The 13,829-nt window shown below is 29.7% G+C and overlaps 3 protein-coding genes across 3 annotated transcripts; 2 read left to right on the forward strand and 1 right to left on the reverse strand.

Annotated features, from left to right (window-relative positions):
• Window positions 1–3,084: 3,084 nt before the first annotated feature.
• Phum_PHUM361040 (WD-repeat protein, putative) lies at window positions 3,085–8,071 on the forward strand (the record flags this gene model as incomplete). The annotated part of the gene is made up of 13 exons (XM_002427997.1): window positions 3,085–3,825; window positions 3,950–4,189; window positions 4,532–4,672; window positions 5,682–5,828; window positions 5,911–6,030; window positions 6,140–6,340; window positions 6,419–6,573; window positions 6,683–6,884; window positions 6,963–7,120; window positions 7,196–7,438; window positions 7,527–7,670; window positions 7,744–7,867; window positions 7,949–8,071. The coding sequence occupies 13 exons, from the start codon at window positions 3,085–3,087 to the stop codon at window positions 8,069–8,071; spliced, it is 2,739 nt and encodes a 912-aa protein (XP_002428042.1).
• A 921-nt stretch (window positions 8,072–8,992) lies between these two features.
• On the reverse strand, window positions 8,993–10,145 carry Phum_PHUM361050 (uncharacterized protein; the record flags this gene model as incomplete). Its single annotated transcript, XM_002427998.1, has 4 exons — window positions 8,993–9,231; window positions 9,472–9,763; window positions 9,856–10,027; window positions 10,093–10,145. The coding sequence occupies 4 exons, from the start codon at window positions 10,143–10,145 to the stop codon at window positions 8,993–8,995; spliced, it is 756 nt and encodes a 251-aa protein (XP_002428043.1).
• A 1,139-nt stretch (window positions 10,146–11,284) lies between these two features.
• Phum_PHUM361060 (uncharacterized protein) lies at window positions 11,285–12,532 on the forward strand (the record flags this gene model as incomplete). Its single annotated transcript, XM_002427999.1, has 2 exons — window positions 11,285–11,530; window positions 11,600–12,532. 2 exons carry the CDS (start codon window positions 11,285–11,287, stop codon window positions 12,530–12,532), a joined length of 1,179 nt encoding a protein of 392 aa, XP_002428044.1.
• Window positions 12,533–13,829: the final 1,297 nt, after the last annotated feature.

Raw genomic sequence — 13,829 nt, forward strand, 5'->3', positions numbered from 1 at the left:
TAAGTTCGAAAGTTAATATATAGAAAAAAAAAAAAATTTTTTTTGTTAATGACACGTACAATTGAAAATAATTAACAGTCCGATGAACGATAATAATAAAAAAAACGACAAAAGAAATTACGTCGATTATAAATAAGAAAACCGGAAATAACGATAACAACACCCTTCCGGTTTTACAATTAAAATTTTTTTTTTTTGTTGTTTGTATGTCATGATGGCAACACCCAAAAAATTTAAAAAAAAAAAAAATGGGAATAAAGGGGAAAGTCGAAGGGAGGGAAAAGAGGATGGATCTCTACCCATCCCTCTTCTCTTCCTCTCCTCCTCCCCGCCCCGCTCCTCCCTCCCCCGTCGATTCCTTTTTCCCGGCATAATATTTTTAATAAAGTTTTTTTTCCGGACATTGGAAAATTTTTGCTTGTTTGTATAACCTTTCGTTTATTTTTAACCTTTTTACCATTATCATTATTATTAATATTATCTGTGTTCATAGAGTAAAAAATTTTAGCAGACGAAAATTCGATATTGAAATAATAATATTTCTTTTTAAAATAATCGATTTTTAAATGTTGGAAGTTGTAAACGTAAATGTATAACCGCAACAAGTCTTAATAATCTTTTCATTTTGTTTTTGTTTTTTTTTTCTGAAACCACGACCAGATTTTCTATAAAAGCATTTTAACCGATTTCACTCTTTCCGTTTCCGGTTAAATTTTTTTTTTTTTTTCCTGGTAAAATTGAAAATTGTGCGACAGTAGGGATTTTCCAAAATTAAATTTTCAAAATTTTTTGCGCGTTTATTTTCTCTATGACTGCAATGTTGCCATATTTTCACCTTTTTAATTCTATGATTTTCCCTTCCGGAAAAAAAATTTTTTTTTTTTGTTTTTCAAAAATTTTTTCACATTTCGTGCGCAGAAACGAAAAACCTTATAATTATTATTATCATCATTGACTAAAACATTTTCTTTTTCCACGTATGCATAATAACAATGATTCGTGAATTCCATTTCCGGTTGTTTTTTTCAACGGTATACTAATTATTCATAAATTTTTATTTTCCGTTTTATTATTTTTCTTCAACCCTTTCGATCGACTCCCGAAAGGAGGGAAAAAAAATTTTTTTTTTTGGACAATCACAAACCAACGTAAATAAACTTTTTAAATTATTCGCTCTGTTTAAAACAGTTGGCAACACTGCTTTATAAAAAAAAAAAAAAAAAACTCGTTTACGCAACATATTTCACTAAGTTTTTCACGGTTCGAAAAGTTTGTTACGCTTCAATCTTGCCAACTTGGCAGAGAAAAGGTATTATAACCGATGTATTGTTTGTAGTTGAAAAAAAAACAAGGCTAAATAGAAATTCAACGTGGAAATAGAAAAAAAAACAAATAATTTTTCTTCTTTTTTTCTTCTTCCACGTTTTTTTTTTTTTTAAATTTTTTAATTATTCCTTATAAAACTTATTACATTTAAATTGCGAAAAGAAAAAGAAAAAATTTTTTTCGTGGCATTAGAAATATATTATTAATCGGACAATGTTTTCTTTTCACGGTGTTTTAATTTATAAAAAAAAAATGTTTTATTAAAATATAATAATAATAATAATCGTCGAACGTTATTTTAAAATAATTTTTTTTGTTTTTTTTTATGAAAAGATGGCAACCCTGTTTTTTTTCTAATCATCGACTTCGTTTTGGTCGGTGATTCTCACGCCTTTTGAACTTAATTAACTGTTTTATATATATGATTTTTTTTTATATATCTTCACATGAGTTATTTCAGTATATCGAACTCACGCACGCACACGCATGCACGCACATACACGCATCGAATACCTTTTTTTTTATTATTATTTTTCGCTCCGAATAATATGGAGGATTTCGTTACGAAAAAATATCCCTGTTATTATTATTATTATTATTATTAATAAAATATTATTCGAGTGCGTTATCATAAAAATAAAAAAATAATAATAATTTCATATAAAAATTTTCATCCGCCATATTTGTTGTCGTCTGTAATTTTATTTAAAAAAAAAAAAGAAAATTATATATCATTATCAATCACTTGATAAAACTTTTCTTTTTTACAATGCCATCTATCGGATTTTTTTAAAAACAATTTAAATTCTAAAAGCTTTCGATGTCGTCTGCGTTTTCGAAATCGCTACAAACAATTTTCCAAAAATTTCATTTTTTTATAACGTAACGATTTTTTTTTTTTTATACGTACATACATATTCAAACTTTATTTGTTTTCATTTTACTTTTTCACCCTGACAACCGGTTTCATATCGATCCAAAAAATATTTTAAATTATTCATTTCCGGTCGTGAATAATAAGTTAAGTTACACGAAAAGGAAAATAATAAAAAAATAAACAATTTACAAGGCTGTGTGTTTGTGTGTGCGCGCGCTCTATCGGATATTTTCGTATTTAAACGAGTGTTCGTTTTTTTTTTCCAGTTTAGTAAATAAATAAATATTGTTTACTTATTTAGTAGTATTATTATTATTATTAACTTGTTTAAACTGGAAATAATGTCCGTAAGGAAAGAAAGGGTAATTATTATCATTATTATTATTGTTTTACGTAATTAATTATTTCGTAAAGAGAGAGAGAGAGAGAGAGAGCGAGAGAAAAAAAATTCATTGTTGTTTAAAATCTATGTCAATGATGAAAAAGGTCGTGTCGTGAAATAAAAAATTTTCAGAGCAAAAAAAAAAACAAACAACAACCGATTGTCGTAATGATAATAATAATAATATATCTAATGATGATGATGATGATGAAAAAAAAATTAGCGAAATAATAATAATAATAATAGTAATTAATTTATTCGTGTTTGACAGAGCGAAAATAAATAATAATATTTCCCCTTTTGTTGTTGTTGTTGTTAATAATTCTAATTACACGTGTAGAGAAAGTAAAAATGAATTTTTCTTCGCACACGATTATTAATTTAAAAAAAATTTTTTTTTTTTTTTGTCAATTAGGAATCGATAAAAAAACCAGAGAAAAAATCATCCATGGAATCTCTGACGAATAAAAAAATAAAAATAAATAAAGATAATCAAAAAATGGCATCGTCGACCGTGTCACCAGATAAAATTAAAAAATTAAAAACGACGACGAGTGAAAAATCCGGAGGTACGTCACCTTTAGAAAAAATATATTTTAAAAAAAAAACGGAAACGGAAAAAAGTAAAAGAGATCCGGATAAAAATGTCAAACGTGCGTTGCTATTAAAAAAAGAACAAAATATTAAATTGAGAAAAGATTTAAAACCGGAAATGATTTATTTAAAAGATTTTTCGAGTAAAAAAACTAATAATAATGATAGTAAAAAAGATGGTGATGATGACGGCGATGATGATGATGGTGACGAAAAAAAAAAAAAATTAAAATTATTAGAAAGTCATGTTAAAAAAGAAGATAATGGAGTCGGTGGTGGTGATGGTGGTGCTGTTGCTGCTGCTGCTGCTGATGGAGCTGCTACTACTGGTAGCACTGCTGGTGGTGGTGGTGGTGACGGTAATAAAAGAGAAAAAAGTAAAAGAGACAGAACGAGAACGAGAACATTAAGTCCGACAGAAATAAAATTATTAATACCGAATAAAATGGATATGACCGGAAATAATAGTTTAAAAAAAGAATCCAATTTAAATCATGGGATTGCAACTTCCGGTCCTACAGGAAGTGACGATTCAGGGACAAAACCTACGATGGATGCTGTGAAAAATCAATCGGATGATGACGACGATGAGATAAGCAAAACGGAAGAAAGTAAAGAAGATGAAAATTACGAGGATGATTTCGAGGTATGAAAAAGGTAAAACGAATAAAAGTAAAACAACAAACAAACAAACAAACAAACGATGAAAAAAAAATTTTTAAACAAAACGAATATCATAACTTCCGATTTTTTTTTTTTTTTTTTTTTAGGATTACGAATCCGATTTTGAAAATGATGATCCAATCACAAAACCGGATGTTGATGAAAAAAATATTGTATATCCGGATAATTTACAAGAACAACAACAACAATTATTGCCAAAACAAACGGAAACGAATAAAAATGATGATGAGGAAAAACAATGGAAAACAAATTACAGGAAACAAGAAATTGAAGAAATTAAAAAATTAACGGAAAAAGAAAATTTACAAATAACGGAAATGAGGTCTGTCCGTCGGACATTTTTATTTTTCTTCTTCCCCGATAAAATTTATCCCCCGAATAAATTTTTAAAAAATTTTTTTCACAAATTTTTTTTTTTTACAAAAGAAAATCAAAAACTTATTTGAAAATTTCAACCGATCAAGAAGAAGAAGGAGAAGAAGAACGACAACAACAACCGGATGTGTTTGTCGATGATGTTTGTCGTAATGATAAAATAAAAAATAATAACGTTATAGATTTTAATATGGCGTCTGAAAAACAAAAAAAACAACAGGTTGGACCAATAAAAAATTTATTTCATCATGGTTGAAACCTTAAAAAAAAAAACCGTTAATTTTTAATTACAGGAAGTGGCAGCAGCTAAAAAACGTGGACAACAACTTTTAACAATGATAACTTTAGATTTTGTTTCTTACAACATATTCGAAATACCTCCGATACCTTACGAAGATTACATGAAACTTTTCGGAAGGAAAAACACAAAACAGGTTATTCAATTTTTTTTTTTTTTTTTCAAATGTTGGTCATATTTGTTAAAGGTTGGCAACAATGTAATTGGAGATTTTCCTTTAAGGTAACGAAAAAACGGGGATTCATGAAAAAAATTATTTTAATCTATTATCAATAACCTTTTACCATTTTTCGGGTAGTATCCCTAGTGGCTAAAGATGTGTGGGGGGCACCTGGCATTGTCGTGGTGAAAGACGACTCTTCCTTTTCTATGGTCTGCCTCCGGTTGTTTTTTTTCGGATGGTATTACTTAAATTAGTCAATCGTCGAATATAAAGCACTGAATTTATAATTTCGTGGCAACAGCAGCAGCTCAAAGTATACTATGCCTTTGTAATACCACCAAACTGATAACATTCCTTTTTTTGGTACCTGTTCGCCTTGCGTAGACCAGGATCTTTTCCTCAAAACGTTGTCATACACAACCAGGTATTTCCGGTGACCGTTTGCTTCAAAAAAGGGTCATTCGCATTGCGTTTAAGAAGCGTATCGCAAAGACCAAGAAGTCGTCTTGTTAACTCACACTCCCCAAGGTTATGTGTCAACCTTCTTTTGGTATCCAAGGCACCTCAAACGATTTTAAACGCACGTATATGACACATCTAGCTTCTCTGCAATGTCCTTTGTCAAACTATGCCGATCATAATCAATGAGGGCCTTTATTTGGTCATCATAAACCACTCGTCGCCCAGAGCACTTTTCATCTTTCAAAGAAAAATCTCCGGAATTTCGCGAACCTGCCGTTCTTTTAAGGTTTCATCACCCTACACGCCTCACAACTTTTTATGGGCTTGTGAAGCATTACACACCCTTTCGAAAATAAAAATATGGCGGAAATCCTCCCTTTGGCTCCCTCCCTCCATGTTCATAATGCATCAAATGTTCTTGTCCGTGCAAAAACGTAAACCTACTGGAAAACATGTAAAGCACAATCTATCGGTGAAATTTGAAATTACTTAACTGCCAACCTAATTTTTCTTTCGCCAGGTTTACATACAAACAAACGAAGATAATTTAGATGAAGAAATACAAACGGATGAAATACACACGTGTAATAAATGGACGCAAAATCCTCCCGATTATTTAGGAGGAATAAAAGACGGGAATAAAATTAATTTTACGTTAACGAAAGAGGTAAATCACATCCCGATTCATCCCGTAACTCAAATCCCGAAATTCGAGGACAAAAAAATTTTTTTTTTTTTTTGTTTGTTAGGAACGTTTGGGATCCGGTTGTGACGATGCATCAACAATGACGGAAACGATAGCAGACGAAGAAATCAAATTACAAACGGATAATAATAATTTATTAAATTTTTTATCGTGGTCGAGCCAGGTACGAATTTTTTTTTTTTGTTTTATTCTTCTTCCACGTCTTACTTAATTTTCCTTTAATTTTTCTTTTTATTTTTACTTTTTCCTCATTGTCGTTAAGTTATGTTTAGGTTGTTTTAGCTGCTTTAGAAAGGAATCGCGGTAATTGTTTAAATTTCGACGGTGATGACGTCATAACTAAAAAAAATTTACCCTTCGGTGACGGTTACGCGGAATTACCGATTGATAAAATATCAGTTTTACGTGATAAATCAATAACGAACGTGGCATCAGTTAATAAAAGCTGCGAAAAACTTTTATCCGTTCACGTGGTAATTATCATTATATCATTTTTCATACGTACATTTTTACAAAAATCGTAATGGGGCGGACATTTTCTTTTTTTCTAGAACAAAAATAAACATTTTCAAAGGAGTTTTTTGTCCGTTTGGAATTTAAGAGATACGTCACAACCTTATAAAATATTAGTGGCATCGAATAAGGTATCTTGCTGTAGTTTCGGTCCGAACGATGGTGATTTGGTCTTTGCCGGATTGGATGACGGGTAATTGAAAAGCACCACCATTACCACCACTTTTACCATCACCTCCACTACCACCACAACCACCACCACCAACACACCATCTTTGATACATTGAACAAAAAAATTTCAGATCTTTATGTCTGTGGGATCTTCGAGAATCTTCCATGCATCACACGTCATCATCGGAAGACTCCGAATGGGTATTAAGATCTCCGACATACACGACAGCCGGATACTTAGACGAACCCAAATGTTTAAATTCATTGGTTTCCGTTAAAATTTTAAAAAAAGCAGAAGACGTTAATGAATATAACGATTTCACACCCGTTCAGGTGAGCGCCCGTACGTCCTTTTTTAATTTCTAAAAAATTATTATTATTATTATTATTACGGTTTTTTTTTTTTTTAAGGTTTGCACTCTCGACATGAACGGTACGATAATCACATGGTCGATATTATCGATCGATAAATCGATTAAAAACGAACCATCCGAAGATTTAGGTTTGGCACATTGGGGTAAATTAAGACTCGTTCAAAGTTCGAAATTTTCAATTTTTCAAAATTTGAGGTAATTAATTAAGTGACGTCATCAATATAAAAAGAAAGGAAAGTGAGATTAATTTGGGGGGGCGGGATTTTACAGAAACGAATTACCCGGATTGTTTATAACGTGTTTCGACATGTTAATCAACGAAGCAGAAGACGATGGATTTTACATAGCCAACAGTTTCGGTAGCATATATCATTTTTCAACATATGGTACGTTCATGAAACCTAAATATTTTGTACCTACGAAACATGACGTCATCGTTGAAACGACTTGTCTCGAAATATGTCCGTTCAATTCGAATTATTTTCTTGCCGGATGCGGAGATGGAAGCGTGAGGTGATTTAAGAATTTAAAAAAAGCAGGAAAATAAGAAAATTTTATTATTATTATTATTATTGTCCTCCTCCTCCTCCCCCCCTTTCAGGTTGCATTATCGACATCAGGAAAATCCATTGATAACGTTAAATTTTAATGACAACGTGGAAAGTGAAAAAAAATCTCCTGTCGTTTCCCTATCGTGGATGAATAGACGACCCTGCGTTTTTTTCGCATTGGATGCCAAATCCAGGTACTTTTTTTTTTGGGGGAGGTACCGAAGGTTTTATGTCACGACTATTTAATTTTTGTTTTTTGTACCTAAGGATACACGTTTGGAATTTGAGTTCGAGCGATATTTATCCGGAAATGACGTTATTACTCACGGATAAAAAAATTTCATGCATGAAACTTTTAACATCGTCCGATTCTAAACAGCGACCGTTTATAGTAAGTTTTTATAGTAATATTTATTAATTGTTTGTTTGTTTGTTTTCTTATAGCGCTATAAATGTTAATTTTTTTTTTCAGGCGCTCGGAACAGACGATGGAAAAATTGAAATACATAAATTAAACGAAGAATATGGTGGAAAATCATCGGCCGACGTTCGAAACGAAATGAAAATTTTTTTAAAATATGTTTCTATATTATAATTAAATATAATACCTGTATATACCATTTTTTATAGCGCTATAAACCTATATTTAATTTTTAAAAAAAATTTATTTTGTTCTCTTGACCTACTACTACTTACTACCTACTATCTAACTACTACTCTCCTAAAAAAAAAAAAAGGTAAAACAAGGGAGAGGGATGAAAGAGAGAAACGGTGAGAAAAAAGAAAAGGTACGGAGAGACTGGAAAAAAAAAGAATGACGGTCAGAAACGAAGAGAAAAACGAAGATAAAGTGAGAAAGGAAAAGAGTAATAGAGTAAGGATGAGAGAAGCAAAAACAAAGAGAGAAAGAGAGAGAAATAGACAGAAAGAACTAGAGAGAGAGAGAGAAAAAGAAAAAGATCAGAGAAAGAAGGGAAGAGACCGAGAGTAAGAATGAAAGAAAGAAAATAATGAAAGATGAGGGTACTAGAGTGAAAAAGAGACAGACACATTAAGACCATAATAGTTTGAGAAGTAGACAGTCACATAAAAAGCATAATAGTGTGAAAGAGGGAGAGACTAAAAGAGAAAGAGAAATAGACAGGAAGAAGTAAAGAGAGAGAAAAAGAAAAAGAACAGAGTGAGAAAGAGAGAAGGAATGAGGAAGAGCAAGAGTAAGAATGAAAGAAAGAAAGAGACAAACGGAGAGTAAAAAGAAACAGGAAAAGCGAGAAACAAGAGAAAGAGAGGAAAAGAGAGAAAAAGAGAGTATTAGAGTAAGAGAAAGAGGAAAAACATTAAATAAAAAAGTAATTTTATTAAAAAGAAAAAAAAACTTTTAAATAAATAAAACGTCGCCATTATTCTTATTAAAACATAACTTGAAAAACAAACAAACAAACAAACAAAACGTGACAATGTTTCATCATCATCATCATCATCATCATCAACATCACGTTGAAAAAAAAAATGAAAATTAAACGGAATTGAATGTTTCTTCTCTCGGTGAAAAAGTACAAGGATTAAATCTTTTTTTATCACCCGGAAAACATTTTTCGCAATGTTGCGACAATTCATTCGTCGTATGATATCCGTCGCAACGTTTACACTTGTTCGAATGCGTAAAACTTTTCCCATCGCAACAATTTTCATCATCATCCAAAAATGATTTGTCGAAATTTTGCAAACAATTAATATTTTTCTTACGTTTGTAATCTCCGCTGTTGTTTTTATTATTATTATTATTATTATTATTACATTGATTAATATTATTACCTTGATTATTATTATTATTTTGATTATTATTATTATTTTGATTATTATTACCTTGATTATTATTATTATTATTATTATTATTATTATTATTATTATTATTACTAGTCCTACTCTTACTTTTATTATTATTATTATTATTATTATTATTATTACAACTTAATTTTTTCACAACGTTTTTACCCTTTGATTTTTTAACTTGTTTCATATGATGATTTTTATTCCTGTCGAAAACTTTAACTAATTTTTTCTTATTTGATTTTTTCGGTCTCATCGACAGGGAACAACAATTTTCCGGCTTTATTTTCGAAAGGAAATTCAACATGTTAAAACAACAGCATTTCGAACCGTGACACGTTCTCGTTATGCATTTCGATATCATTATCTTCGGGTTAGCGCCCAACAGCAAATATTTACCATTGTAACGAGCGCATATGATTCCGCTTTTAACGCACGACAGCAATGCCGTCATAACCTAAACGTCATCACCGTAAAAACAAACGTGAGTACTACTAAGACGATGACGTCAACATGACAAACGATTATATCGAATCCATCATTTTATACCTGACTTTCGATATCACCGTCGAGATATTGAAAATTTTCAATTAAATACTCGACGATTTCTTCGCTCGTGACTCCGACAGCTTTTCTTCTTTCTTTCGGACTTTGTCTTTCCTGTAGTCTCGCCAATGCGTAAACGACTTTTTCTTGTACCTTCGGCGTATCGTCCAAACAACTAATGGTAAACGTCTTTTATTATTATTATTATTATCTAATCGTTTTTTAATTTAATTGACTCACGTGAATGGAGGGATCGACGACAACTGTTGTGAATCTGATTCTGATGACGTCATTTTCATTTAATTTTTCTTTTTTATACCATCGATGATGATGATGATGATGATGATGATAAATTTCGAGTTTTAATTAATTTTATCATCGAATTAAAATTTTTTTTTTTTTTGCTTTTTTCCGATTACAAACTTTAAAATTTTTTTTTATAGTAAAAAAAAAAAAAAAGAAACAAATTGAATATTTATAAATAATAGCAGACGATAATGACGTCACAAAGTCACGTGAAAAATTTAAAATAAAAATAAAAATTAATGTTTATGATGAAGATGATGACGACGGTTTCAACAATTTCGCGTTTCGTTTCCGTTTTTCCGTACAAAAAAAACGATTGAATGATTGATTGATAGATTGAATGAATGAATGATTGACTGATTGATAGATAGATTGAATGAATGAATGAATGATTGATTGATTATTATAATTTTTATTTATAAAATTTTGTTTCAAGTAATTTTAAAACCACAAACAAAAATAAAACTTGTTTAAATTCTAAAAAAAAATTTTTTCACGTTCACAGTTTCTGTATGTTTGTCTGTTTGTTTGTTTGTTGTTTGTTTTAAGAAATATTTTCCACAGCCTTTTTTTAAAATTATTTTTTCAATCCTTTAACCAAATTTTAAAATTATTATCAACAACAACAACAAGAAAATAAACAAAATTAAATTTAACAAATATTTACGTTTTTTTTTTTTTTTTTGAAAGTTATTTAAAAATTTTTTAAAACGATCATTGATAATAATAATACTAGTAATAATAATAATACTAACGTCACATGTAAACAAAATCAAAGACTTAAAAAAATTTAACCGGTTAAAATAAATGAAAAAAAAACATTTTTATCATTAAAAAATAAATTTAAAAACCGCCATTTTTATTATTTTTGTTTTTGTTATTATTATTATAATCACCCCCGTCATCATTTAAAACATCGTTTTATTATCATTATTATCATTTAGTTTTGTTTTTTTTTTTTTTCGCGGTAAAGAAGAAAAATAAAAATATTGCAAAAATTTTCCTTATAAAATTATTAATCGATAAAATGGCTCCGAAAAAAGCCAAACGTCAGGTAAAGAAAACAAATCAAAAAATTAAAAGTAATAATAATAATAATAATAATAATAATAGTAATATTAGGAAAATGAAATCGAGTTGTTTTAGCATAATAAAACAACCGCAATTACAATCAAAACAAAAACAAACGACGACGAACAAGTCGTCAATGAAAAAATTACAATGGATAAACGATTCACCTCCGAAAACAATTTGCGATACGAATAAGATAACAAATTGGTTGGAACGTAGGCCCTACGTTAAAGAAAGAGGATTGTTAAGGTTAAGAAGTCGATCGAATAATATATCGACAAGGAGACATTCGTTAGTACCCGTAAGTACAAACAAACAAACGAAAGAACAAACGAACGATCGACGAATGAAAAAAATCATTTTTTTCCAGAACGTCGACGATGATAAAACAACAACGATAACCGGAATCTCTGGAAAATGTCGATGCAACAACACGACCGGTAAATACGTTAAAAAAAAAAAAAACGAATTTAATTATAATAATAATAATAATAAAAACAGCATCAATTTGGGGAAGAATATACCGAATAGCGTTGTTGCTAAATACGTTAAAAAAAGTATGAATCACGTTGCATCGTTTATCGTTGAATCCGCAATTAGGTTCGGTGAAGAACATGGAGTCGTTAAACCTGATAAAACATTACCAAACGTTTACGAAATAACACCGCCGAAAAGACACGCGTCGGAAAGGAATAATAATAATAATAAAAGGTTAAAAATTAAAAAACCAGATAAGATGTTAGGTTACGAAGATGCTAAAAAAGTCATGTGGAGAAGCGATAACAACAATTTAAACAGGAATTCCGCCATTTTGATGGACGACATGTACAAACCTCGATCGAAAGCGGGGGGCACTAATAAAACGTCATCGTGGTCTAGTCAAACGGATTCCCTCGAAGACATACTACCCATTTTGGAAGAATTGAAAAAAGATGAACACGTGGTTACGAGCGATTTAAATTTGACTAAATTATCGAAAAATAATCCCGCTTTATTATTATTATCATCATCATCATCATCATCGAATACGAAATTGAGGAAAAAAGAAAAAAATTTAATAAGGTATAGGAGAATATTGGAAAAGATAAAAGGAACCGAATCTGATAATAAATTACTACAGCCTCAGCAACAACAGCAACAACCACAACGACGACAACAACGACAACGACGACAACGACAACAACAACAATCCCCAGATCATCACGTTAAGAAAAGATTTAAAAAGGATTCAATTGAAATCGATAGGCAAAGGTTAAAAGGTTCGACAATATCTAGAAAACAGGATGTTAATATCATTATTTAAATATTTTTCCGTTTGTTGTTTGTCGTTTGTATTAGTAATAGTAATAATAATAGTATCATCAGCGAATTGTTTGTTATATAAAATAAAAAAAAACTTTTGTGGCAAATATAAAAATATACAGACAAATTATTATTATTATTATTATTAAAATTTGTGTTAGTCCGTGCCTGAAACAAAAAAAACGTGGTGGTGGAGGCGACGGTGGCGCAGCGGTGTGGGTTTAACGGTAAATAATAATACATAACAATATGTTATTATTATTATTATTATTACGGAACGTCATAAGCCGTGAGAAAGTCCAACTGACTAATAAGTGGATTTTTTTAACCCCTGATAAATTTTACCCCTTTCTCCCAAAAAAGAAATTTTTTTTTTTAAAGTTTATAGACTTCAATTACGAAAAGTTTTTTTTTCTTTCCCTTCATCTTTATTATAGTGCTATAAATTGCTATAAAAAATTATAAAAGCTATAAAATCATGCTTTTGAGTTACGTGGAAAAAAAAATAATAATAATAAAACCCCAGTAAAAATACGTTTTATATATCCCGATTCATATCATTTAAAGCGCTATAAATGCTATATTTATAACTTTATTTTATAGTTTTGATTCTTATGCTATAAGTCGATAATCTATAACTATAAAAAAATTTTTTTTGTCATTTTTTCCCCCTAAAAAAATTCATAAGTCGGGATATAAATGAATTCGAATTTTTCTTTCGGGCTATAAATTTCTGCTATATTTTTAAAGTCTACGCGCTATAATTTTAAAATTTTGAATTTTTATGATTATTAAATCGATTTATAATTTTATTTATTATCATTATCTAAAAAGTTTTGTTTTTTTGCCTTAAATATTAATTATTTTAAATAATTTTGTTTGTTAAATTTTACCTTGATTTGTTTTTTTTGTTCAAAATTATAGTTTTTGCGGGGGTTTTCTTTTTAAAAAAACTTTTTTTCGGGGGGTTTCACCTTTTCCCAAAGAGAGAGAGAGAGAGAAAGAGAGAGGGGAGAGGGTGGTTTGAAAAAAAAATTGTGGGAAAAATGAGGGTAAATACCAGAAGAAAAAATAATAATAATAGTCAAAATTTTCAATAGTGATGATAAACATGCAACGATTTTTTTTTAAAAATAATATTTTAATTGTTTATTAATTTATTTTATTACGTCATAATTATTTATTATTATTATCATCATCGTTTTTTCTACAAAATGTATTGATAACGTTTCGAAAAGGATTCGATAACGACGCGTTAATAATTCCAGAAAAAAAAATTTTCATTTATAAAAGTATAA

The sequence above is a fragment of the Pediculus humanus genome, genomic scaffold (assembly GCF_000006295.1).
Source record: "Pediculus humanus corporis 1103172107775 genomic scaffold, whole genome shotgun sequence".
In the NCBI taxonomy this organism is placed as follows: Eukaryota; Metazoa; Arthropoda; class Insecta; order Psocodea; family Pediculidae; genus Pediculus; species Pediculus humanus.